Source organism: Naumovozyma castellii, chromosome 3 (genome assembly GCF_000237345.1).
Source record: "Naumovozyma castellii chromosome 3, complete genome".
In the NCBI taxonomy this organism is placed as follows: Eukaryota; Fungi; Ascomycota; class Saccharomycetes; order Saccharomycetales; family Saccharomycetaceae; genus Naumovozyma; species Naumovozyma castellii.
In genome coordinates this window covers 30,713-57,206 of record NC_016493.1, presented here as the reverse complement: position 1 = coordinate 57,206, position 26,494 = coordinate 30,713, and the positions used below count along the sequence as shown (strand labels likewise).

Sequence of the window (26,494 nt, the reverse complement as noted above, 5' to 3'; positions counted from 1 at the left end):
TTGTATTTGTAGTTGGATCTGGTCAGTTTTGTGTCCTGTTCCCAAAGATTTGCCACTCAACAGTTGCAATATATACCCAGAGGGTAGTCATGGATTAATAAGTGATTGGCGACTTGACATCTTGTCGTGTTTTCATTATCCGCGGAGATCCCAGTTTTGCCCGCTACAGCCGCACCCGTTTTATCGGATAATCCGGAATTCCCTCCGAAAAGGGTTCCTCGTCTGTGATTGGTCGGCTTGGTTTGGGTGAGGAAGGTAGCGCCGCCGAAATAGGTTTTCCAGTTATTACCCGGATGATCATCTGAAATTTTGACCATCTTCCCAATTGTCTCCCATTTAAGAACCTTTTCTGTCTGTCATAAAATATAATGCAATAAAATAATCGGCAATGCAATAAACGAACCCATGTTCCTCTCAAATTTTAGCTTCTCAAAACTCATATTCAAGGTCACAAAATTATTTCTCGTCCTATGGCTGCTGTATCTTCTCTCATCCAACAGAATTGAGCAATTCAACACTCTCAACTACTCCCAGTTGAATACGAAAATCTTTCATGAGGGCACCACTCTCAATCTCGTCATTGCTCATCCAGATGACGAAGTGATGTTCTTCGCTCCCACTTTGCTACAATTGGATAATCTAATGCCCTTATCCATCCCCATTAATGTCATTTGCTTCTCGAATGGCGATGCACAGGGATTGGGCGAAAAGAGACAACACGAATTACAATCGTCTATACACGCTCTTATTCAAAACCAAAGACAAACAAACGTCACAGTATTGCATTTCCAAGATGGTAATGATCAGATATGGGATATCGATCAAATGACGCAATATTTACCTCAGAATGATCATCAGGCTTTCTTAACTTTCGACTCCCATGGTGTGTCCGGTCATAAAAATCACATCGCCTGTCATAATGCGGTATGGAATCTGAAGAATACTAACAATAATGTAACTATACTCACTTTGGATAGTATTCACCATAGCCTCTTGGCTAAATATACTTTCTTCATCATCGATTTAGTTAAACTATATTGGAATCTTTGGAAGGATCAACAACAACCTCAATGGGAAAGTCACGACAAAATCACTTTCTTCAATGCATACTCACAATACATCCTGGCCTATTCAACAATGTTGAACGCTCATAAATCTCAAGTCGTTTGGTTCAGGTATGGATGGTGGGCCTTTTCCAGATTCGTATTCTCGAATCACTTAAAAATAACTACTTGAAAATTATTGAATATATATATATACACTATATACAAGAATATATTTTTACCCTACCATAACTTACCGATTATCATATCTTCTTCATCCATCTCATCATATTTCCGTTGAAGATCATCGTATTGGTTGCTCCTCTTATTCTTCTTCCTCTTCTCCCGTTTATTCTCAAAGTAATATGCACGCATAAACGCTTTATTTTCTTTATTAATCGTATAATCATCACATGACAACAATTCCATGGCCTTCACAGTCTTATTAATCTCTCCGAGTTTACTAAAGACAAACTTCTGATATTTCAAAAGCAACTCCATATCCAGCTCATTGATAAAATTTACTTTCTTTAATTCTATAACTATCATTTTCAAAACTCTCAACGCCAGAGGAACATCTCTAACTTTAACAATCTTTTCTCTCAAAAGTTCCAGTAAAACACCATCAAATTCAACTTTTTCCTGTTTCTCCATTAATGACCAACATTGACCCAATATAAACCCCTTATTTGCATTCGGTTCCGTAAGTATACACCATTGGAATAATCTTCTCCAAAAAAATTTATCAAATTTTAATCCTGAATATTTCTCCAATATCCTGTCTAATACATCAAAACTCTTGTCCATATTACCATAATTGTAACAATATGATGTTATAATGGCAATAATATTATTCGTATCAGGGTATAACAACCCATTCCGTGGTCTAGTCTCTTGCATCCACATTTGATCAATGAAATGATCAAGTAATTCCACTTGTCTCAAATGACCCAATGAATAAATAATACTATTCGTCAACACATTTTGACATTTCATGGGATCATTCAATACAAGATCAGCAATCTTTAATAACGACCAACCATCTAAAAACTTATAATTCAATCGCCCCTGTCGTGATTGCAAATACCTCAAATTTTTACCTTCAAACTTCCAATCTTTCACTAGGGATCCATTCTTTAATTTCAAATGATTATTCAAACTTATCAGATCCCGGTGGGCAATCATATTCTCAATTCCACCATATTTCATTATAATAAAATCCAAAACAATCTGACCTTGTTTCAATTGATCCCTCTTGATGAAATATTTGATAAGTTTATTCAAATCGTAAATTTGTAAGGCATTCAATGATCCTTCACCACAATACATTCGAGCATATATTTCAAACAACTGGAACACGACATTCACATTCACATCACTATCCTTCATCGAGAGAACTTTCCCCAAAAATAACGAATATTCTTCCAATGTAAAATGTTCATGAATTGAGACCATCGGATTTAAAATCATAGAAATCAAATCTTTGATCCTTCCACCACGTAAAAAATGCTCATATTTATTAAATTCGTTCTTCTTCAACAGTGTACTGCTAAATCTTACCCTAGAGTTCGAGGCAATGGTCCCCTTATCCATGGATATACTAATAGTAGGTTCCTTACTTGTCGCATTAGCAATGGAAGATGCCGGGGAATTAAGGGCACGGGAAGTGGTCCCTAAACCTCTTCGAAGTGGAGGTATCCTCCTTGTTATTATGATCCTACCATGATTCATCGCATCGGTTTTCCAATATTAGAGTTTTCGATAAATTATTCAGATCATTGAGTAACTATTTTAACGGTAGCGTGAAATTCAATCTGTACTTAGAATATTTCTATCACTTTTTTATTGGTGGGCGGGTAAAAATTCATACACTGAAGAACATAACATTAATGATCTGGAACAGGCCAGTATTGGGTTAGACAGCTGAGAGAAATTTATATCAATTTATTAGATACTTATGTATATTACAATCTATCTTTAATAAACCAGAACGGTTTACAACTCATTGACCTTATTCCATACTGTGTTGGTGCCAAATCTAACATTGTTTGTTGATGCTCTAATTAATATATACTGCCTCGGCTCATTCAGTCACTATCGCTATCACCACTACTACTATCACTACCACTATCACTTTCATCATCCAGCTCAAATATATTAGACCATTGGCACTTCCCTAATGGAATACCCCATATATTGTTATTCGTGGCTAGTCGATCCACTAACTCATCTATATGTATTATCTCCACTTTGAGTTGTTGAGACATTGACCAACAATCCATATCCATATCAATCCCCTTCAGTTTCCTATAATCATTGATATACTCTCGGAAAAGGTTAATCAAATGGGATGCATCGTGCAATTTTAAATAATAATACTGGATCCTCAAATACGTCAATATTAGAGCAACAATATATTTATTCTCGAACGTGTCATCAGGAGATTTTTTCTTCTCTAGCAACATCGTTATTTGATCAAATGTGGGGCGAATTTCGATCAATTTCATTAACAAACACTTAAATTCTACACCACCAACTAAATAATTCTTTAATGAGTTACTATCTTTCAATTGACCCAAGTCTCTTATAATAATTTTGCTTAATTGAAGCATCGTGTTTCCTCGAAGCGATGTGCTCGTTAAGTTCACTTTGTAATATAATACATTGTGGATCTTATCTCTTGTTAATCTCGGTATAACGAGAGACACCGATTGGTTGTTCAGTTCCTTGCTGGATATATGCGATTCGACAAAGAAATCCCTCTTAGACATCTTTCACTTTTCTTCACGATCCCTTCCTCTTTCAGTAACAATCGTGATTAATTTCTTCCCATGCAATTGATTTTTCATTGTTAAGCGAGATTACATAAGATAATTATTGACACTATTTAAAGTTGCTCTAGATGTGTTTATGGTTCTTCCTTCCAAATGTGATATTAACCTAGTCAGTTGCTTCCTGATCATTATCTTATCTAAACGTTTGGCTTCGACTTCCCCAAGAACCCAACGTTCGCTGTAATTACGACATAAAAGCGCCAACAATATACCAATAGACATGTCAGTTCCCGTGTTGCAACATATAAGAATGGGTTTATTTAGTGCATTGTTCATCTGTGATTCAACTAAACCAATAATTTCTTCTATCTTGTTTCTAAGTAATTTGGAGCTCTTCTTACTACCACTTTGTAATTTAAAAATATGAGTGGAAATAGGCAGGTTTTCATTATCTACAGGGTCCAATTCAACATTTTCACTCAAGATAATACTTAAGGCAAATCTATCTGACAATTTTTCCCTTAAGACTTTTCCGATAACAACATTATCTTTGATTTTACCTAATTCTAATTGTGGTGTCACATTATCAATATAGTCAAACGCATCATTGATATCAGATTGTTCTCCCGCATCATCTTGCTCCTGAACTAGTGTTTCGACAAATTGATTAATTTGCTCTTCAGTATGATTCATATTTCTGAAGAAATTAATATGAGACCAGAACAATGTAGGAGTTAACCCTTCTGACCATAATTCGTGATCATCAGCGGCCCCCTGCACGTATGTAAACCCATGTCTCTTATCATGTCCATCTTGGGCACGATAACTTATGGTACATAATATAATTGGTATAATATTTGCATGTTGAGGAACATTCCACGAATCTCCAGTGATTTCACCTGTGAAGACATCTCTGGAAGATTGAAGTAACGAAGATCCTGGGTATACCCAGAATGGCCGTAGCAGTTTACCTTGCAATAATATAAATAATTCATTACCATCAACGATATCCAATTTGACAAGCTTACCGACTAAGTCTGGAATACGCCTTGCTATCATATCATATTCTGTTTTAGAGATAGTCTCGGGAGGAGTGAATAATACATCTGTAATATCAATATCATCGCTACCTCTTTGCGATAATAGCATTATATAATTGAGTACAGCACACCATATGGGAATCGTTTTACTTAAGGCATCAGGAATCTTCTTCCCTCTTCTTGTACTATCCACTATAATAATTCCACCACTGGATCGTAACGTTGGGAACAAATGGAAGTTTAGTCTTCTTGTGCTGAAATCCCATTGATTCGTATGACCATCAGTACTCTTAAAATAGCTGGTCTGTTTAAAGTCTTCAGGAGGAACGTACCATAAACCACATCTTTCATTGGGAATTATAGGGAAGTCTGGGAAACATGGTAAGACTTCATCATTAAGAAATTTATTATCTAGTAGTATGCTTTGCAATCTGTTTCTAATAGATTTGTTCTCCTTCCTAATGTCTTTGTTTATTTGCCCCAAGGACTCCAATAGCAAAGGATCCATTGCTCGTCATCCCTCTCTGTATTCAGTTTTAGTGATGAGATTAACATTCATTCTTCCATGTTCAATATTTTTTTTCAACTTTTAACGCCTGTCAAATTCTAAATATGGTGACAACCTTAACTTACAGGTTGCAATTCCTTTTCAATTACAACCCTTTTACTTTTCAATCTTGAGTAATATTTTGCAACTACTTATAAATGTATATCTAATAAATGGGAAAGTTCCTTTAAATCTTGATTATAGCCTTAAAATACTAGCCATATCAGAAAAAATTTCTGGTACCACGAATTTTGGATGTGAATAAGTCTCTGCTGACATATAACTTTCAAGGGGAAAACTTTAATAAAAGGATAGAGATGAGATCGGATACAGTTACGATGATTAACAATATATGATTACATTGTTTAACTTTTTCTATATTAATCTCTTCTATGGCTTATATAACGAGATATTAAAAATCGAACAAAAGAAATTTACAGTATTCTGAGTCCAATTAAGCGGCCCTTTATATATGTTTCATAATTCAATTCTCTTTAACGTGTATTTCGAGCGGGGTTTCGTTCTTATCTGACTATCTAATAGTGCAACATCCTTACCTCATACAACACTTTTAGATAAGATATTAATTATCTTTAACTAGTACTCCGGCTGTTAGTGATTCATATTCAATAAATAGTGCTCCCAAAAAGTGACACACAATACAACTTGTATGTCGATGACAATAAAATCCCTAGCTTACGATTGAAATGTGTGTTACCCAACAGATTACGTAACTCAGAAGCGAACAACTCACAAATTTAGCACATCGTCAACATTAAAAGAGATTGAAAATTTTATATACATTATAACTATACAATACATGAAGAAAAACACAAAGATTTTACTCTTTTCTTATATACTACCAACTTACCAGTTGTTGGTATACGGTAGTTTTTTCACTACCAAAAGACAATACCATTTGGTAGTGGACCAGAAAGTCTAGGTGCCAAGGGCTGAAAACGGGGACTTCGATGGATACTTGGTAAAGTGACTGGAAGGTTAACAAAACTTTTGATGAACTTCACAATGAAGACAAGTTCTGGTGACGTCTAATGTCAGTAATTCGATATTTGGAGACCAAATTTTTTCTGTCAGCATCATCTGTTAGAGACTTCGGTGACTGGCATGGAATAATTTATGGAGTTCCGTAGCACGATCCATATATTCGGCACCATCTATTATTGCGTGCTTCAATAATAAAAACATCATTAGCATCTATGTCTTTGGTGGTTTCTCGATTTGATTCTGGTTCAGTATCATTACTGTTACTACTAGTAGGAGTACTATCAGTATTAGTAATGGAGGTAGTAGTACTAGTATCAGACTCTTCATTGTTGATGGTTTGTGAAGGTGGAGAGTTAGTTGGTAATGTTGAAATCAGTATTTAATGCCTTCAAGTTAATTTCATTCAGTCCAATTTCAGTTGCTGTTTTATCAATACCACCTAAGTAAAGCTACTGCTAGTCATCAAGTCCGAAACGACTGAGGTGAATAACAACGACGTACTTAGGACCAGGAATGTGTTTCCATGTGAGTCAATATCCATTAAGAATATCTAGATATTTGGTAACTCTTGGATGAGTGTTGTGAGCAGATCGCCCAATGTTGTGAGCAGATCGCCCAATACTTACTATCCCTGTATTGTCAGTAAAAATTGTAATCTGTGGAGATAGAATTAACTGGGCCTTTTCCGGTGTATGTAGTACGGCAAATAATTCTCTCTCAACACTAGAATAATTTTGTTGGGTCTGACTGAACTGGATAGAGTAGAATGCAATAGGATAAAGAAATGCTTGACCATTTATGGTTTCTTGTTGGCAAACCATAGATGCACTACCTGTTTTACTGGCTTTGGTATAAATGAACGTAGGCACTTGTGGATCGAAATGTTTTAACTTCAAGGATTCGGCGATCAAACGTTTAATTTGTTTAAAGTTGGCCAATAAGGCAGTAAAGAGCTTTTTATGGTCTATTTTCTTCCTTTTGCACTCCTTATATTGAGGTTGATTTGCAACTTGATAGAAGGGAGCTAGAAGATCAGACGCAATATAAAAGCTTTAAAAACTTGTTTTAATTGACCACTGGTGAAGTACGCCTTAGGTTTCGTATAAGGAACATCCTGAAGGGAGATAGGAACTTTAAGCTTGTGTTTAACTTTGGTAAGAGCAAGGGAGGAGAAAACAGAACGAAAAGATCCTTTTACCTGTTCGAGGAGAGTAACTTTGCTTCTTTTGCTGATGCTAACTTTACGTACGAATCCATATGGAAAACTCGTACTTTTATTTCTTTACCACAACTATCTATACAAAAAATTAAACAAAAAAAATGCCCTCCAGTTAGAGTTAACTCTAGAGTTAAATTATCATCTGGAACAGGTTATACATGTTTGAATTATCTGTACTTCTTTGTATTCAAAGCGGTAAAATCAATGGTTCATCAAGCCATAGCCATTCAGGGTATTCACACCTTACCACTGGTATTTTCAATGTTCCAGGATCATATCGACCCTTTTAAGCATTTAAAATCTCCTAATGCTGTTGAGATTACCAGATTGCGTGATCTAGTGGACTATGTCAACAGAGAAATCAAAGACAACGAAGTTTTTCCAACTTCTTCTATGAAGTCAACCGATTTCTTTGCAGTCAGACATACCTACAAAAAGAAGAGTCCATATTTTTGTCCCCAATGTAAATGTACATCGTGTGAACAAAATAAAAACTCACCCTCCGGTCGACAAGGCTATTGTACTAGATGTGACTACGGGAACTGCTCTCGTCAAAAGAAAAGCTATTTTGCTAAGAAAGAGAAAACTAATTACTCTGTGAACAAAATAGGCATTGAGGTCCCTTCAACAACAGAGACCGAAAAAGACTCTGACAACGAGCCAGAACATGATTCTGATTTTGACCAAAACGCACAATTCAATTTTGATCAATTCCTCAACGAAGATTTGAATGAAATAAACGACTTACCGGCATCTGCCTTCCAGGACGATGAACATCCAGAAGTCTACTTCAATCAAGTTGCAGCGAGGCACCGCTGATAAGATGTTCATCTTATCAGCGGTGCCTCGCTGCAACTTGATTGAAGTAGACTTCTGGATGTTCATCGTCCTGGAAGGCAGATGCCGGTAAGTCGTTTATTTCATTCAAATCTTCGTTGAGGAATTGATCAAAATTGAATTGTGCGTTTTGGTCAAAATCAGAATCATGTTCTGGCTCGTTGTCAGAGTCTTTTTCGGTCTCTGTTGTTGAAGGGACCTCAATGCCTATTTTGTTCACAGAGTAATTAGTTTTCTCTTTCTTAGCAAAATAGCTTTTCTTTTGACGAGAGCAGTTCCCGTAGTCACATCTAGTACAATAGCCTTGTCGACCGGAGGGTGAGTTTTTATTTTGTTCACACGATGTACATTTACATTGGGGACAAAAATATGGACTCTTCTTTTTGTAGGTATGTCTGACTGCAAAGAAATCGGTTGACTTCATAGAAGAAGTTGGAAAAACTTCGTTGTCTTTGATTTCTCTGTTGACATAGTCCACTAGATCACGCAATCTGGTAATCTCAACAGCATTAGGAGATTTTAAATGCTTAAAAGGGTCGATATGATCCTGGAACATTGAAAATACCAGTGGTAAGGTGTGAATACCCTGAATGGCTATGGCTTGATGAACCATTGATTTTACCACTTTGAATACAAAGAAGTACAGATAATTCAAACATGTATAACCTGTTCCAGATGATAATTTAAAAAAAAGGTCATACCTAATGCGTCTTCTTTACTAGCTCTATTCTACCAAATTGCCAATCAACCTCAATACAAAAGGAAGAAAATAGATGTTAGACAACTACTTTCCACATTATTGGCCAACTTTAATTAAATCAAACGTTTGAGCCTTCTACTCTATCCGTTTCAACCAAACTCAGCAAAAATACTCTACAGTAGAGCGACATGTCTCAATGGTGAGACCAACAACACAACAAACGTTTTCATGAATTCAAGCTGAACCCACCTTATTCATATGAAGGATCCGCTATCAGTACAGCCGCTGAATTCACAAGAGTTTATTTATATAAAGAGAGAAACTATTTTATTAATACATTCAAAAATGCTATTAACGATCTTAATCGAGCGGCTGCTAGAAATTGATAGAAGCTGCCAATACTTGTATTGATTGACCATAATGTTACTCGACATATAACGTAACCTAGAAGTGGGCAACTCATAAGTTAAGCACATCGTCGACAATAAAAGAGAATAGCATTAGATACACTATAATTGTACAATATCTAAAGTAGATACATAAATTTAATGCTTTTACTATATACCACTAAAATGTTACTTATTTGGTATATTGTGATTTGTAAAAACTTATAATGTGGCGACTTAATCTTGCATTGTTTCGTATTGATGGTACCCACAACATTAGGTAAGCGAGAAATGACAAACGACAGGTGTCATTAGAGCGTCGACAGAAAAGAGATTAACTCGGTGCACAATATACTTATCTATTATTTATACTTAGATATAAAGAAATATATTATTTTATGTTAAGTATTTATACTACTAGTTGTCACCAAGTTGGTATATGTTGCGGTTAACGATATGACAAAACAATTCAATCAATACCCACATGGAATTACAAACCACACAAGGCAGTGTCATTATACAAAAAGAAATGTTGTAAGGTAAACTGAACTAGAGGTTCAGGCGTTCGAGTCCCGTAGGTCGAATGGAGCACTACGGGCCGAACCAGGCTGTCGTATGGTAGGATACGTTTCCTACCTTGGATATTGAGTATCCGTATTACCCGTATGGGTAAGTCAGTCCATATGTGAATCATGGACTAGGGGATCTAGAGATCCTCGTGAATATATAAGATCAAGGAGTCTCGAAGAGAGTCCTTGGATATGTAATAGAGTAAGTAACATACACAACAGAATATAATCTAATAAAATAACCCTTCATACTGAATACCAACGAACAATGAATTACAACAATAACTCTCAACCGGAAAACACCATCATGAACGATACTATGTCAACCTACTCTACTACAAGAAATTTGGTATTACGAAATGAGTAAAGTTAGGGTAATTAGGGTTGTCATCGTTACGTTAAGGTTCCGGTCGAGTAAACCGTGATGCAAGGAGTTTACCGTAATCGACATGCAGTATTTAAGGTGTCACGAACTATGACATATGAACTATGACATATGAACCAAGATTGTAAAGTAACCTGACTCGTTACCCCTTGTTTATATTACACGATAAAGAGAACGTTATTCGAACCGGTGTTCGAATACATTTGATTAAGGAAATGTTAATTCCAAAACCTATATAAAGGCCAGTTGAATCGCCTTTGAACAAGACTGATTGTCACGTCAGTTTATATTATAATATATAATATACGTAAGAGATTAAGCTAGAAAAACCTAACGATATAATACCTATATTGTTCTATTAATTTACTGTATCCGCTCTCGTCTTCTTCCGTTTATTAGAAGTCGCTTCCACTGCTATTATTAAGTGCTTAGACTTATTACGATCCAAGGTTCCCAATACAACAAGAAACAGAAAAAGACTCTCGGTAGCCAAGTTGGTTTAAGGCGCAAGACTGTAATTTATAACACGAAATCTTGAGATCGGGCGTTCGACTCGCCCCCGGGAGATATTTTTTTAACTTCCACATCGTTAGCCTTTTTTATATTTGAACTTTCAATTAAAGCACTAATTAAATATATATACCTATATTGGAGAAGAGGAAAACACATCACACAAGACTAAATTATGGAAGTAGACGAAATAGAAAATGGGGATCATCCCAGTTTTAAGAAATATGATATTCATGAAGGGATTATTTTTTGTATCGAATTGTCTAAATCCATGTTCGAAGAAGTTCCAGAGTTGAACTATAAGGTACAATTACTAGAGATCTTGGAATCATTGCATGAGTTAATGTCTCAATTAGTTATTATTAGACCGAGTACCGGGATTGGATGTTACTTCCACTATTGTGATCGAAAGAATGGAGATTCTAAGAATGGCATTTATGAATTCTTTCCACTAAGAGATGTAAATGCGAGAGATATGAAGAAAGTGAGTGATCTAATTGAAGATCTTACTTTGAAAAGGATTACTTTATTGGAATACTTTAATTTTGATCCCACATTGGATAACGACAGTCAAAAAAGGGTACCGTTGGAGACGTTATTTAACTTCCTGTTGGATCAATTTACTAAGCTAACTGCCGATTCCAATAAATATCATAGTAAGAAAATCTTTCTATTTACAGATAATGACTCTCCACATGAAGTAAACGATAAAGATGCCACTTTGAGGATAAGAAGAATTGTGGATGACATGAATGATAATTATATCAATTTTGTGACTTTTTTTATTGGGAGAGAAGGGAAGCCTTTTAAAAATTCATTCTATTCTAATATTTTGAAATTAGGATCAAAAGTAAATAAGGAAAATTTGGCTCAAAGTGACGGTACTGGAGATGAAGAATACTCTGAATATGATGGCCCAAATACAACTCCGATTCCTGCAAGTTATATTAAATCAAAGATACTTCGGAAAAAGGAAATTAAGAGGACTATGTTCCAATGCCCATTAATCCTGAAAGAAGAAAATAATTTCATTGTATCTGTGAGAGGATATGCTATTGTTACGCAGGAGAAACCTGCAACGCGGTACAAATTAGTATATGAACATGAAAATATAAGAAAGGAGGCGTCCTCTAGAAGAAAGTTTTTAAATCCTAATACAGGGGAAGAAATTAAGCCTGATGAGCTTTGTAAAGTATTTCCTTATGGTGATCAAGATATTGAACTAAATGACAAGGAAGTTGCGAAGATAAATGACGATTATTCTAAACATGAGTCGTTTTTGAAGGTTATTGGTTTTAGATCTACCAAAAACAGTATTCGTTATTTTAATAACATCGATAAGGCATTATTTGTTGTACCCGATGAATCTCAATACGAGGGAACTATCAAAACAATGGCATCTTTGTTCAGGGTACTAAAGAAGAGGGACAAATGCATGATTGTGTGGGGTAAAGTAAAGTCAAATTCAAACCTAAGATTGTATATTTTAAGCCCTACAACTAATATTGATAGGAATGAGGGCTTTTATTTATACCGGATACCATTTTTAGATGAAATAAGAAAATTTCCAAAGTTACTAGACTATAATCACATAACCACTTCTGAAGATTATTTGAATCTTGTTAGAATAACAGAGAACATTATTGGTTATTTCAATTTAAAAAAAGGTTATAGACCTTCAGATTTCAAGAACCCAAGTCTACAGAGACATTACAAAACGTTACATGATTATTTACTACAGGTTGAGCAACCTGTTCGTGAGGATGGCGATTCTGATGGGCAAACGAGCCGTTTCCTGAAGGAAGACGATACGTTGAATAAAATTCTTCACATTAGGGAGAAAATTATTGCCTCTAAAGAATCTGATGATGTTACTCAACAGAGATTAAGTAAATACGTGAGTCTCTGGAATACATTCTATATCAAGATGGAGAAAGAAAGTGGCATCGATATAGATACCTCGCATAAGCTAAAGAAGGGTAAATTTGAGTTAAATCTATAAATTTATTAAATAATTGATATATTAAATCAGTTCTAATTCACATATCATCGATAGATGGTCACTAGGGTATTCTCCCGTATGAGGTTGACCGTGTCCATGTTTGCTCATCTCTGTTGATGGAGGCATTCTTAGGTACCCTCTCACTTTTATAGAATTTTCTTTTTCAAATTTCTCTAGTGTATCAACGTGCTGACAATCATCGAACCCCCAATGTTTAATAAATAGAATATAATCTAAGAGACCATTCCAAGTGTGTGCCCAATTTGAGATTTCTGGCTCCCCACAATCATTGTCAAGTCCTGCGTTCTCCGGATGTACTTTTCTGTAACCTACCCCGTATAGTGAAATTGCTCTCATATCTAAACTATTATGCAACAATTCCATATTTTTTACTAATTTTTTTTGTTCTTCATTGGCTATAAAATGATCAGGTACAGGTGTTTGTGGTTGATCTTTCCCAAATTTTTCAATATTTCCGCCTTCCTCCTCATCAGCATCTTCTTCTCCATCTCTTTTTTTGGAAAACTTGTAAGAGGTACTACATTCGATAACAGTCTTTGCCCTCCCCTTATAATGAATTGGTTTTGATGTCATTGATAGGTATGGTGTGTCAAAAGGTTGTGAATTAAAGTCTCCGCAAAAGAAAGGGTACCAATGGCTTGTATCTCCATCATTATTATTTTGTAAAACATTAATCCGGTGCATGAATTCTTTCATCTTATTTAAAACAACATAACATTGTCTGGTTCTTTCATACGTACCAAATGGATGCCAGAATAAATGTGTAGTACCAACAATTATTCCCATCCTCGAGGTCCCATTAGAGAACTTGGACAAAGCCTTTTCTGTAAATTTCAAAGACAGAGCTAAACCAGCATTATTTGTAGTTGTCCTGGGTGGTATTTCTCCGGATGGTTCTTTATCGAAATCAATTAACATCTTATCCGTCAGTGTAAATAACTCTTTTCTCCATATAATTGCAACACCGTGGTTCTTAGATTGCTTACGATGGAATTGACTTTCATACCCCACTTTCTCAAACTCAGCCTTCCAAAAACTCTGGTATTGTAAATGGTCAATTTCTTGGAGACAAATAACATCAGGGTTGTAGTGTTTAAATTCATTCGATAGTACTTTAGATCTTTTGAACCATTTGAGAGCATCACCACTATCTGGAAACAATTTTCTTCTAATCAAAGCTTGGGCAAGACAATTATAAGTCATGATAGATATTTTAAATCCGGTTACTGGTTCTTCTTCATGTAAATGTAGAATTGGTCTCTGAATAAACTGTAAGTCAGGAAGAGCATTCGGATCAAGGCCTTGGGCAAGTGCTGCCTCCTTCTTAGCTTGTCTTTCTGCTCTAATTTTAGCAATCTCTTCAGGAGAAGGCTTTTTCCCTTTCGATTTTCCCTTACTCTTCTTTTTACTTTTATGGCTATTGGGCACATTTTTAGTTTCAATATTAGGTTCTTTAGCCGGATTCTCGTTGATCTTTGTTTCCAGATCCATCTCTACTTTTGACTCAGACTTTTGATACTGATCAGGAGTTGCAGTTTCAACTGGAGGTGCATCAACCATAACAAATGGCTCTTTATTCATCTCCTTGTCATCTCCCTGTTGTTCGCCTATCTTTTCTGCAGTCAATACATCCTTACTATTCGGACTAAAGACCTTCTTAAGTATATTCATTACCTCTCAGGTATAGCAATGATCTCAGAGTGATTTTAGCTTCTCTATATGATGAATCTAACTGTGCCAATTCTTTGTTGCCTTTTAGTTCGCAATTGTGAAATTTCTTCTCTCGAAAGTTCCGATGTCGCATTGTAGTCCGCTTTACTTTTTTGGATAAACTGAATATGTCACTTTGAGAACTAAAAAAAATATAACCCTTACACAAGAATTTCTCTATTAGTTCAAATTAATAAACTATGGCTTATAATGTAGAATATTTACTTATTGAACTCCAGTATCCCATCCACACAGGATATTTTGACGACTTTACAACTATTTACAGTGTCGCCAACTTTAGGATATACTTTCAAGCTTGGACTTAATCTTATCTCTCCTCTAGCGAAAGAATACTCGGGGATCAGGCATCTGGCTCTTCCCTCAGATGGAACTGACGTGATCTTTACATCAAACATGGTATCTGGTTTCGTTTTCAAAAGATTCTTGAGGTAAGACAAAGTCATGCATACATTGGATTCCGTACTTATTTTCCTTAATTTATCCGCTCTTGATTGAATGTGAGGAACAAAATTGCGAATTGCCTTTTGGTTAAATGGTAATGGATGCCCTTTGAGATGATTATGCAATTGAATATGGCTGACTAAATCTGTAAACCGACGTAATGGGGATGTTACGGTCAAGTACTGTTCTGAACCGATCATATCATGTCTACTGGGGTGTTCAGAGTAATAACTCGAATTCAATAATGATTGAACTTTAACAATATCTTCTAAAGTTGGCAATTTTCCATTTTTGCACTCTTCTCTCAATTTATTGTATTGCATTTTAGCCTTTGGTTCTAAATTCAAATCGTTATAGCATCTATACACTCCAAAAATTTTGTTCTCTTTGAAATAACGTCCACACAATGTATTCGCTAATATCATTAATTCGGTAACAAGTTCATTTGATTTGGTGTTTTTTTGATCCACAAACGAAATAACATCTGACTCCGTTTCTGAATCTTCTGAATATTTGGGGGTCCCTCTATTGAATCCTTCTCCAAAGGTTATCGCACCATTTTCCTGTGTTCGTTTATTTCTTAATATTCCCGCTATCATCGATAATTGCCTTAGATCATCTTGTAGAAGTTTTTGTTCTGAATTTACTTCAGATGATAAAATGTCATCAACATTATCATAAGTTGCCTTGGGGAAATTGGAAACGAGACCCAACCTAATTTGAAAAGTATCATAACATATTTTCAAATTAGACTTTTCTTTATTTAATATTACATCCACTGAAAATGATATTGAGGGAGTTTTCTTACCATTTATACCAAGATCAGCCATCTTACAGTAGGATTTTGGTAACATTGGGACTACAGTGTCTGGCAAGTAAGTTGTGAACGAGTTTTCATATGCAATTTTCAAGACATCATCTTGAAGACCAAGGACTCCTTTCTCATTGTTACATTCTGGGAAAAAGATTGCCGGGTCAGCAATATGAATGTGAAGAGTAAATTTCCCGTTGAATTTCTTCTCAATGGAGATACCATCATCAATTTCATGAGCTGTTTCGGAATCAATGCAATATACTCTTAGATCACCAAAGTCAAATCGATCTCGAAGTGACTCCTGTATCAACAAGTCATTGGGTTTAACGTAATCGTACAAAATTTGTTGTCGTTGACCATGTTGTGAATCTGCACGTGTCGCCAGATCGTGATTCTTTAATAATGGATTTGAGTTTGGTTTAATTGACGGGAATTTCATTAACAGTTCATTACAAAGGTCTCTTGTTATATCACAACGTTGATATTCTTTGATACCCCTGAATAATTTGGAAATTAATGTTGTTATTTTTGGATTATTTTGTAAATTCCCAGCTGTATATTCTTGTAATAAGTTAATAATTTTGGAGAAAGATTGTTCGATTTCTTGATAGTTTTTATCATTCACTAAATTTGAAAATTTGTTTAATTGCTTGTAGTTATTCCTTTCTAGATCTTCAATCAATTCAGTATAATGGACACGATAAGAAAGTAATGGCAGTACTGTTACTGTGGTTGGAAATAGTGATGCAGAATTTCTATTGATACCATCCCAAAGGAATGTCTCACTTAATTCAACTAAAGACCAATATACGGCGATGGTTAAGGAAGCATTCATTATTGAAGGTGGATCATTAGCTTCTTTGATCAAATTAATGATGTAATCATTCCCTGCTTGTAAATGAAGAGCCTGAGATAAATCAAGTTTATTAACCAAGTTAATTAAATGGGTAAATGGGATGCTCGTTGGTCCCTTGTCATTTTGTAAATAACGATGCAATAATTCTAATTTTTTCATTACGATAGGACGTTGGTAAGATGCTGCTTTGTTGATATCTGATAATCCAGTTCTTGATAATAAATTGCGAGCCAAGTACGGTAGTATGAAAGTATCCTTTGTATTTGATTTCAAAGTTCCAATGGGTGAAAACTCATGTTGTAATTCCTTCAGAATTAATCCTTGGATTCCCTTCGGTACCTGATATGGGATTCTAATTTTGATCATACTTCTGTAAACAAAATAAAGTTTCCCTGATCTGGATGCAAATGTGTATCTGGGGTCCTCTACACTCTCAGGCAATTGTACACACATGGAAAGTTCTGAAGGTGTCGCACGTAGTATGGCTAAATCTCTAATCTTTAATGGAGTTTTAGCTAAATCATTATAATCAAAGTTCAATAACTGTTTCTTCGAAATAGAGTCTGGCAAAGGGTTGTTGAGAAATAATTTATTAAATGGAGGTTTCGTATCGTTGTTTAGCCAAAGTGTTTCATACCAAAATTTGGAAGGTCTGATGTACCTGCTCAAGAATCGTTTCTCATATTCTCTATAGATCTGTGGTAGTGATTTTAGTTGGATATTGGGTTCCAGCCAATTAGTTCTCTTTAAGAAAGATTCTCTAATGAATTTGATATCGTCCGGTGAAAGTCTCTTGGATTCAGTATCTGGCGGTTGCTTAAACTCCAAAGTTGGAGATTTTTTCCCAAATGATTTTCTACAGGATGGATTGTATGTGTGCAAGTTCCTTACTGCACATACTCTCTTCATCATTCGAGACCAGGTGTTTGGATCTTTCTTAGCTGTAAAGGGAGATTTTATTCCAATAGCTCATTCTTGTATACATGTTTTTTTTTCAAAATAACCGCTTACCGATTTATATCTAATAGTAGGTAGATAGTATATGCTAAATGTTACTTGATCAGATAAAGTGGGTCCAAACAAGATGATACGTATATTACAGGGCATGCCTACCTTGAAACGAGCGTTTCATACATGTCTCACAGGGATTGGGAACCCAGAGCCCACCTACAGGGACACGAGACATAACGTGGGCTTGTTCGTACTAGATGGCATTAAAGATTATCTTGTTGGATCGCAAGTGCGTTATCTACCGTGTTCCAAAGTGAGCAAAGTACATGCCCAATACTTGACTGTTCCACCAGACCTAATTCTACTCAGATCTGATGGATCATACATGAATGTCAGTGGGGAGAACGTAATCCCAGTGTGGCGACGCATCGAGAGTCAAAGCTCTTCTCCCTTGAAACACATTGTGATCCACGACGATCTGGAGAAACCTCTCGGGAATGTACAATTAAGAGGTCCAGGGACCTCCTTACGAGGTCACAACGGGCTCAAGAGCATTGCCAGTAAATTGGGGGGCAAGAACACGTTTTATAAGTTGAGCATTGGCATAGGGAGACCCCTAAGTAAGGACCCGAAGGCTGTGTCCGACTATGTACTGGGCAAGTTCATAACTCAAGAGATGGACATCCTACGAGAGAAGAGTCTTCCTCTGGCTTTGAACCTTCTGGGACTATGAGTGGTTGTTCTTCTTCTTATGCGGATGTAACGGCAGGTTAAGTGTGTTCGCTTTTGCTCGTATAGCGATGAAGCGATACAATGAAGATTAATTTGCATTACCTTCTGACACATATAAGGAGTACTTCTACAGAACAATTGTTTGTTTCCTGTTTACTCCCAAGGAAGCACCAAAAGATACATATACAGTGCAGACCATGGGAAAAGTTACAGATTGGGCATTCCACCCATTGGAATTGAAATCGGCCATTATACTAAAATGTCTCAGACAGCCATTGTTCCCGCTAGCGGAATCCTCCTTGAGTGTCACGAAGAAGAGATGTTATGAGTTGCTGAATCTAACGTCCAGATCTTTTGCCGCAGTCATTAAGGAATTGCATCCGGAATTGCGTGATGTGATAATGATTTTTTACTTGGTATTGCGTGCCCTAGATACCATTGAAGATGATATGACTTTGGATACGAAATTGAAGATGAATTTGTTACGTGAGTTTGACCAAAAATTGGATTTACAGGAGTGGTCCTTTGATGGGAATGGACCTGATGAGAAGGATAGAGCCGTGTTGGTGGATTTCAATTACATTCTTTATGAATACCATGCTTTAAAACCGGAATATCAAAAGGTCATTAAGGAAGTTACTAAGGAAATGGGGAACGGGATGGCCGATTATATCATTGATGAAAATTTCAATTTGAATGGGGTAGAAACCATCAAGGATTACGATAAATATTGTCATTATGTAGCTGGATTAGTGGGAGTTGGGTTGACTCAATTGATTGTCATTGCTGGGTTTGCACCAAAATCTCTTTATGAAGATGAAAAAGACGCGGAGCTACCCTTATATGAAAGTATGGGATTATTCTTACAAAAGACCAACATCATTAGGGATTATTCAGAAGATTTAGATGATGGAAGATCATTTTGGCCCAAGGAGATTTGGTCCAAATACTCATCTACCAAATTATCCAGTTTTAGAGAACCAGATCAAACACAAAAGGGTGTTGAATGTATCAATGATCTTGTATTGAACGCTCTAGGTCACGTTGAAGATGTATTGAAATATTTAAGTTGCATTCATGAACAATCCACGTTCCAGTTCTGTGCCATTCCACAAGTGATGGCTATTGCCACTTTGGCACTAGTTTTCAACAACCCCAAAGTGTTACATGGGAACGTCAAGATTAGAAAGGGCACTACGTGCTATTTAATCTTGCATTCAAGGACGTTATCCGGTTGTGTTAACATTTTTGAATACTATTTACGTGATATCAGGAAAAGATTACCAGTCTCCGACCCTAACTATTTGAAGATTAACATTCAAGCGGCCAAGATCGATAAATTAATAGAAACGATGTACCCGGATGACAATTTGCCAAAGGGTTTGAAACCATTAGACACGGAATTGTACTCCAAAGTGAAGGAGAGAACCAAGTATGACGAAGCCATGGAACCAATACAAACATCGGAGGAGTCCAAGTTCTTCTCCATCTTCTTGGCGTTGCTCGTGGTGGTGGTTCTTCCTCTATTATCCTGAAGCGGTCCTACTGCCTTATTTAATAACTGTCTACCTACCTACCTACTCACCTACATATGTACATGCATTTATCTGGAAACGAATTGATGAGCCTGCTGACATTATCTTACCTTAAGCTGTTTGCATGTGTATATTGGCGATGGTCCACGTGCTTTCCACGGATCTTGTCGTTTTCGTTTCCAAAGAAGCGAAGGAAGGAAACGACGCAATTTACACCAACCACGTTTTGAATTAGATTACATGTGCGAAGGGCAATAAGGGTCCGATGTGAATCCACCCAGAGTAATGGTCTCCTTAAGGGGCCGTTGCCCACCTTACGTACCGATATCGAGAATTGCCGTTGTTTCCATTCCTCTATTTAAGTAGCTTGCTTGTATGTATCAGTGATAGCTTGTAACGTCTCTATCAAAAAAAAGAAATACAACAGAACAAGTATATATGCAAGACTCCCAACATATAACTGAAGGTGGGAATGCCGCCTTCCACAATTATGTTAATGACTTCGCACATATTGAAGATCCATTGGAAAGAAGAAGATTAGCCCTGGAAAAAATTGATAATGCTAAATTTGGTTGGGCACAAATAAGAACCATCCTCGTTGCCGGGGTTGGGTTTCTCACTGATTCATACGATATTTTCGCCATCAACTTGGGTATCGCCATGATGTCTTATGTATATTGGCAAGATAAGATGCCCGCTTCCACTGCTACTTTATTGAAAGTATCCACCTCCGTGGGCACTGTCATTGGTCAAGTTGGGTTCGGTACCATTGCTGATATAGTGGGTCGTAAGAAAATTTATGGGTTAGAATTGATAATTATGATTGTCATGTCTGTACTACAAACCACCACGGGTGAATCAAGAGCTATTAATTTTGTAGCCGTGTTGACATTTTATCGTATTGTTATGGGGATTGGTATCGGTGGTGATTATCCATTGTCCTCCATCATTACTTCTGAATTCGCTACGACTAAATGGAGGGGTGCCATTATGGGAGCTGTTTTTGCCAATCAAGCTTGGGGTCAGATTGCAGCAGGTATTGTTGCCCTTGTTTGTGTTGCTGCCTATAAGGATCAATTGATTGGTGCTGAAACCGCAGAAATGTGTGGTCCCGATTGTATGAAAGCTTGCGATCAAATGTGGAGAATATTGGTTGGTTTAGGGGCAGTACCAGGGTTAGCAGGCTTATATTTTAGGTTAACCATTCCAGAATCACCAAGATATACATTGGATGTGGAAACAAACGCAGCACAGGCTTCTGAAGATATTGAAAAATTTGTAACAAGTTCCACATTATTGGAGAAGAATAGTTCCCATAGTCACATCAGCCCTAATTCACAAGAAACACTAATGGTTCAACCTCCAAAGGCCTCATTTAAAGATTTTTGTCGTCATTTTGGTCAATGGAGATATGGTAAGATCCTATTAGGGACGGCAGGTTCTTGGTTCATGCTAGATGTTGCATTTTATGGATTAAGTTTAAACACTGCAGTGATCCTACAAGCTATTGGCTATGCAGGTTCCGAAAACGTATACAAGAAATTGTATAACTCTGCTGTGGGTAACTTAATTTTAATTTGTGCTGGTTCTTTACCAGGTTATTGGGTCTCGGTCTTCACGGTGGATACCATTGGTAGAAAACCAATCCAATTGTTTGGGTTCTTCATTCTTACTGTCTTATTTTGTATCATTGGATTCGCTTATGATAAATTAAGTGATAAAGGTCTGTTAGGACTATACATTGTTTGTCAATTCTTTCAAAATTTTGGTCCCAACGTCACCACGTTTATCGTCCCAGGTGAATGTTTCCCAACAAGATATAGATCCACAGCTCACGGTATTTCTGCAGCCTCTGGTAAAATTGGTGCCATTATTGCGCAAACTGCATTGGGTACTCTAATTAATCATAATTGTGCCAGAGATGGTAAGAAGGCTAATTGTTGGTTACCTCATGTGATGGAAATTTTCGCACTATTTATGCTACTGGGTATCTTCCTAACATTATTGATCCCTGAAACAAAACGTATGACATTAGAGGATATAAGTGAGAAATATCACGATGAGGTAGACCCTTCCAAGTTTGGCCATATTATGGTCACTCACGAGAGCAGTAGCGCAGGCTCCACATCAAAGCTGCCGGAAGAATCCTGAAAACACTAGACATTTTCAAATCAAAGTATTTAACGACTCATGTATAGACATATAACGATCAATCAGCATTATAGAACATTGTATTGAAATTGTATTGTACTGTATTGTATTGTTGTTTTTAAGAAATATTTCAAGACACGTGTTACCCGGCTGTTTCTCTTTGTGGCAAAACGTAAACAAAAGACGAAAATGCGGAATCAGAAAAAACACTTTAAAACTGATCTCTTCAACTGTTCCCATCGTTAGATTTGGGCCACATTAACAACACAGTAGATACTAATCCACCCATCTGAAAACTATTATTATGAGAGAAGTTATTAGTATAAATGGTATGTTGATGGATATGCGGGATTTAATCTTGGAAACGGAACCCAAAACACGACACACGTTACGTGAAACGCGTAAAGAGACTAATGTTGTTAAAAATTAGATCCTCGACAAATATTGTGTTTTTTCCATTCCTCCTGTTTCAATAGCTTATAATATGATAACAATTTACTAACTTCGCCATGAATTTTTTATTCTAATATTAATTACAGTCGGTCAAGCTGGTTGTCAAATCGGTAATGCCTGTTGGGAATTGTATTCCCTTGAACACGGTATCAGACCAGACGGTTATTTACAAGAAGGTTTAACCAGACCAAAAGGTGGTGAAGAAGGTTTTTCCACATTCTTTTATGAAACTGGTGCAGGGAAATATGTTCCTCGTGCTGTCTATGTTGATTTAGAACCAAATGTTATTGATGAAGTTCGTACTGGGGCTTATAAAGATTTTTTCCATCCAGAACAATTAATCAGTGGTAAGGAAGATGCAGCAAATAATTATGCTCGTGGTCACTATACTGTCGGGAGAGAATTGTTAGATGATATTATGGATAGAATCAGAAAAATTTCAGATCAATGTGATGGTTTACAAGGGTTCCTATTCTCTCACTCATTGGGTGGGGGGACCGGTTCTGGTCTAGGTTCCTTGTTACTAGAACAACTATCTGCAGATTATGGTAAGAAATCAAAGTTGGAATTTGCCGTATACCCTGCTCCACAAGTGGCAACTTCAGTGGTAGAACCTTATAACACTGTATTGACAACACATACTACCCTAGAACACGCCGATTGTACATTTATGGTTGATAACGAAGCCATCTACGATATGTGTAAGAAAAACCTCGGTATTGCTAGACCAAGTTTCTCCAATTTGAACAATCTAATCGCTCAAGTAGTATCATCAGTGACTGCATCTTTGAGATTCGATGGTTCTCTAAATGTGGATTTGAATGAATTCCAAACCAACTTGGTGCCATACCCAAGAATTCATTTCCCATTAGTTTCCTATGCTCCAATCTTGTCTAAGAGTAAAGCTAGTCATGAATCTAATTCAGTTTCTGAAATTACAAATGCTTGTTTCGAACCTGGTAACCAAATGGTGAAGTGTGATCCAACTACAGGTAAATACATGGCTACATGTTTACTATATAGAGGTGATGTCGTTACAAGAGATGTGCAAGCCGCTGTGACACAAGTAAAAAATAAGAAAACTGTTCAAATGGTCGATTGGTGTCCAACTGGTTTCAAGATTGGTATTTGTTATGAACCACCAACTGCTACTCCAGAATCACAATTAGCTTCTGTTGATAGAGCTGTTTGTATGCTATCCAATACAACTGCCATTGCTGAAGCATGGAAGAGAATAGATAAGAAATTCGATTTAATGTATGCCAAACGTGCATTTGTACATTGGTATGTCGGTGAAGGTATGGAGGAAGGTGAATTTACAGAAGCCAGAGAAGATCTCGCTGCATTAGAAAGAGATTACATTGAAGTTGGTGCTGACTCATATGCCGACGAAGAATTTTAAGACACATTTTTTTCTTTTTTTGTTTCCTTACTTCAGTCCTCACACTTGATGCTTTTCTTTGCATGGTTTTTTACTATCCCATTAGAAACATTAATGTTTCACAATGTCCGTAAAACTGTTTTTATTAGTTTTTGTAGACTGTCCGTTTTTATTGTTAAATACCCCCCCCTCAAAAAATATCTTATTCTAACGTTTAGTTCTTTATATCTCAACTTAATGGTGTGACACGTTGGTACTTGGTCATCTTTCCTTGGGATTGACCAAACAATGCTTCCACGTATAAAAAGACAGATAAAAAAACAAACTAATGAACGGATTAACTTTACCCAGATCCTTTTCTTCAAGAAAGTTCGGTTTTCAAAAAGGTATTTTTATTACTTATTTATTTTTTACAACTTTTATTTTATAAAATTATGAAAATAGAAATTTATGTTTGAAAATTTGTCAGTATCTAAATACATTGATCTACACGATACATATAATAAAGTTGTTAGCGTCATTACACAGAATTCAAACCTGGCTGTTATTAGTCTTTCACTACTTGTAATTGTTTGGTGGCCATTTTCGGATGAACACGGTCCGATCGATCACCGAACGTGTCAAACCGCTCAAGTTCGAGAAATTTTTCTCAAGTATTGACAAAACATTCCTTAAAATGATTTCAGAATAGAATTCACAAAGTGTAACTGCTTCTCTAGACCAAGTTCACGATGACCGTCCCGTTAAAGTTGCCGTGACAGATGGTGTTGGCACTTATGACCAAGATATTGACATGGGTGCTGTTACGGCTGAACAGACTACGGTGTCGCAGGATGAGACTGCTACGGTTTCACCTCAAATGAAGGAGCTGTGGACATCTGCTATGGGACAAGTTGAAAAGCGTATTTTTGCTGAATTCGATGCTAAGTTAGCTAAATCAGACAAGGCTTCAACAGTAGTTCCCAAAGCAGACGTCACAAAGGCAGATTATGTGAATGGTGATAATGAACAAATGGCTAGAGATCGTAAGAAAGCTTTGGATAGTGTCAAGAATTGGGAAATCAAATTTGATAGTGCAACTATGTCTGCTTTTCCTTTTGATACATGGCGCAATGAGTTAATCAGTGCGGCCGGTGTACTCCCTTGGAGTGGTCAAGATGCTAGAAGTTTAGTTCGTAGCTCCTTAACAGGGTCTGCGATGGGATATTTCACATGGTCTTGTCAAATCAAGGAAAAGGAGGATAAGGTAGATATATCAAAGCAAACTCTTGACTACTTTATCAAGCTGATGGCGGACAAATATACCAATGCAAATGTGATTGATGTCCAAGTTCAGGATTTTTTATTTCTAAGACCTAAATCTTCCAAAGCTGTGGAAACGTTGGAGTTACACCTCCGTAACCTAATTCCAAGCTTGTTCAGTGAAGATGTCGCACGAACTCTCATGTTGAGTAAGTTAGGTCGTGAAGACCAAACAATGGCTGATCAAATTCGAGCTTTAAACTTGAATTATACACAGACCATGGCTAGAATTCAGGAGACATGGAGAAGTCGTGAGGTAGCGTCGAAAAGAAGTGCTAATTCCGACAGTAACCCCAAGAGTCATAAGAAAATGAAACTTGGTGGTGCTAAGAATGTAAAGATTACTTGCTTTGGTTGTGGAGAGACGGGTCATAAGAAAAATGAGTGTCCTCGTCAAAATCAAGACAAGGAAAAGGTCAAGACTGACACCACTAAACAAAAGCTTGCGAAAAACTCCCCAAGTCAGATATATGCTGTTTTTTGATTGTTTGAACCATGGTGATATTGGAGTGAATTGCATTACATATTACTATTTCAAGCGTCATCACCTAACCACTAATTTCCTAATGCCACATATTAAAGTTCATGTAAATACAGAAAAGCAATGGCTCATGTCAACACACCTCAATTATTGGTTGTTCGTGGGCTCCGCTGCAATGTCTGAGTAAAAGAAATGATGAGGCAAATGTATAAAGATCGAGCCAATGGCTAAAGTTTGAAGCGAAACTCAAGGGCTTCTATGAGGAGCGAACCACTCTCAAAAGCTTAATGGTTGTTAACCTTCTTTCTTTTGCTCTTGCGGTAGAAATTGGCATTTCCTGTTTTGAGTACTCAACAAAATAGACTTAATTACTTTAGTAACTTCTAAAATTTACACCTGATGGAAAAATATGAACAGCAGAAAATAATTTTTTTTATTTGTTCATTGGACCTATTCTTGGATAGAATGTCATCCTTGAGTGAAAAAAACAACATTTATTCGTTACCTGCTGTTAAAAGTGGGGTGATGGACTTTTATTGAACCAGTCTCCTTGGTTCCTGAACCGTTTAACTGTCGTTAATGACACATGTGACAGACACCGACGCGATCGTATTCATTTTTGAAGATC

At 36.6% G+C, this 26,494-nt stretch overlaps 14 protein-coding genes and 1 non-coding gene across 15 annotated transcripts; 9 read left to right on the top strand and 6 right to left on the bottom strand.

The window, feature by feature from the left end:
* Positions 1 to 405: 405 nt before the first annotated feature.
* On the top strand, positions 406 to 1,236 carry GPI12 (N-acetylglucosaminylphosphatidylinositol deacetylase; the record flags this gene model as incomplete). The annotated part of the gene is made up of 1 exon (XM_003675349.1): positions 406 to 1,236. The coding sequence occupies one exon, from the start codon at positions 406 to 408 to the stop codon at positions 1,234 to 1,236; it is 831 nt and encodes a 276-aa protein (XP_003675397.1).
* A 50-nt stretch (positions 1,237 to 1,286) lies between these two features.
* AEP2 (Aep2p) lies at positions 1,287 to 2,774 on the bottom strand (the record flags this gene model as incomplete). The annotated part of the gene is made up of 1 exon (XM_003675348.1): positions 1,287 to 2,774. One exon carries the CDS (start codon positions 2,772 to 2,774, stop codon positions 1,287 to 1,289), a length of 1,488 nt encoding a protein of 495 aa, XP_003675396.1.
* Positions 2,775 to 3,130: 356 nt separating this feature from the next.
* On the bottom strand, positions 3,131 to 3,814 carry PRP38 (U4/U6-U5 snRNP complex subunit PRP38; the record flags this gene model as incomplete). Its single annotated transcript, XM_003675347.1, has 1 exon — positions 3,131 to 3,814. The coding sequence occupies one exon, from the start codon at positions 3,812 to 3,814 to the stop codon at positions 3,131 to 3,133; it is 684 nt and encodes a 227-aa protein (XP_003675395.1).
* A 90-nt stretch (positions 3,815 to 3,904) lies between these two features.
* Positions 3,905 to 5,365, bottom strand: RIT1 (tRNA A64-2'-O-ribosylphosphate transferase; the record flags this gene model as incomplete). Its single annotated transcript, XM_003675346.1, has 1 exon — positions 3,905 to 5,365. One exon carries the CDS (start codon positions 5,363 to 5,365, stop codon positions 3,905 to 3,907), a length of 1,461 nt encoding a protein of 486 aa, XP_003675394.1.
* Positions 5,366 to 7,832: 2,467 nt separating this feature from the next.
* NCAS0C00340 (uncharacterized protein) lies at positions 7,833 to 8,447 on the top strand (the record flags this gene model as incomplete). Its single annotated transcript, XM_003675345.1, has 1 exon — positions 7,833 to 8,447. The coding sequence occupies one exon, from the start codon at positions 7,833 to 7,835 to the stop codon at positions 8,445 to 8,447; it is 615 nt and encodes a 204-aa protein (XP_003675393.1).
* Positions 8,448 to 8,463: 16 nt separating this feature from the next.
* Positions 8,464 to 9,078, bottom strand: NCAS0C00330 (uncharacterized protein; the record flags this gene model as incomplete). Its single annotated transcript, XM_003675344.1, has 1 exon — positions 8,464 to 9,078. The coding sequence occupies one exon, from the start codon at positions 9,076 to 9,078 to the stop codon at positions 8,464 to 8,466; it is 615 nt and encodes a 204-aa protein (XP_003675392.1).
* A 1,906-nt stretch (positions 9,079 to 10,984) lies between these two features.
* NCAS0Ctrna1Y lies at positions 10,985 to 11,072 on the top strand. The gene is given in 2 exon segments: positions 10,985 to 11,024; positions 11,036 to 11,072. It is a non-coding gene; the product is annotated as a tRNA-Tyr (tRNA).
* Positions 11,073 to 11,190: 118 nt separating this feature from the next.
* Positions 11,191 to 13,017, top strand: YKU70 (ATP-dependent DNA helicase YKU70; the record flags this gene model as incomplete). Its single annotated transcript, XM_003675343.1, has 1 exon — positions 11,191 to 13,017. One exon carries the CDS (start codon positions 11,191 to 11,193, stop codon positions 13,015 to 13,017), a length of 1,827 nt encoding a protein of 608 aa, XP_003675391.1.
* Positions 13,018 to 13,038: 21 nt separating this feature from the next.
* On the bottom strand, positions 13,039 to 14,709 carry NGL2 (RNA exonuclease; the record flags this gene model as incomplete). The annotated part of the gene is made up of 1 exon (XM_003675342.1): positions 13,039 to 14,709. The coding sequence occupies one exon, from the start codon at positions 14,707 to 14,709 to the stop codon at positions 13,039 to 13,041; it is 1,671 nt and encodes a 556-aa protein (XP_003675390.1).
* A 260-nt stretch (positions 14,710 to 14,969) lies between these two features.
* On the bottom strand, positions 14,970 to 17,792 carry DSS1 (exoribonuclease II; the record flags this gene model as incomplete). Its single annotated transcript, XM_003675341.1, has 1 exon — positions 14,970 to 17,792. One exon carries the CDS (start codon positions 17,790 to 17,792, stop codon positions 14,970 to 14,972), a length of 2,823 nt encoding a protein of 940 aa, XP_003675389.1.
* Positions 17,793 to 17,964: 172 nt separating this feature from the next.
* Positions 17,965 to 18,564, top strand: PTH1 (aminoacyl-tRNA hydrolase; the record flags this gene model as incomplete). The annotated part of the gene is made up of 1 exon (XM_003675340.1): positions 17,965 to 18,564. The coding sequence occupies one exon, from the start codon at positions 17,965 to 17,967 to the stop codon at positions 18,562 to 18,564; it is 600 nt and encodes a 199-aa protein (XP_003675388.1).
* Positions 18,565 to 18,760: 196 nt separating this feature from the next.
* Positions 18,761 to 20,098, top strand: ERG9 (bifunctional farnesyl-diphosphate farnesyltransferase/squalene synthase; the record flags this gene model as incomplete). The annotated part of the gene is made up of 1 exon (XM_003675339.1): positions 18,761 to 20,098. One exon carries the CDS (start codon positions 18,761 to 18,763, stop codon positions 20,096 to 20,098), a length of 1,338 nt encoding a protein of 445 aa, XP_003675387.1.
* Positions 20,099 to 20,536: 438 nt separating this feature from the next.
* NCAS0C00270 (MFS transporter) lies at positions 20,537 to 22,249 on the top strand (the record flags this gene model as incomplete). The annotated part of the gene is made up of 1 exon (XM_003675338.1): positions 20,537 to 22,249. One exon carries the CDS (start codon positions 20,537 to 20,539, stop codon positions 22,247 to 22,249), a length of 1,713 nt encoding a protein of 570 aa, XP_003675386.1.
* Positions 22,250 to 22,553: 304 nt separating this feature from the next.
* NCAS0C00260 (tubulin alpha chain) lies at positions 22,554 to 24,104 on the top strand (the record flags this gene model as incomplete). The annotated part of the gene is made up of 2 exons (XM_003675337.1): positions 22,554 to 22,578; positions 22,789 to 24,104. 2 exons carry the CDS (start codon positions 22,554 to 22,556, stop codon positions 24,102 to 24,104), a joined length of 1,341 nt encoding a protein of 446 aa, XP_003675385.1.
* A 772-nt stretch (positions 24,105 to 24,876) lies between these two features.
* Positions 24,877 to 25,869, top strand: NCAS0C00250 (C2HC-type zinc finger protein; the record flags this gene model as incomplete). The annotated part of the gene is made up of 1 exon (XM_003675336.1): positions 24,877 to 25,869. One exon carries the CDS (start codon positions 24,877 to 24,879, stop codon positions 25,867 to 25,869), a length of 993 nt encoding a protein of 330 aa, XP_003675384.1.
* Between the last annotated feature and the right edge of the window lie 625 nt (positions 25,870 to 26,494).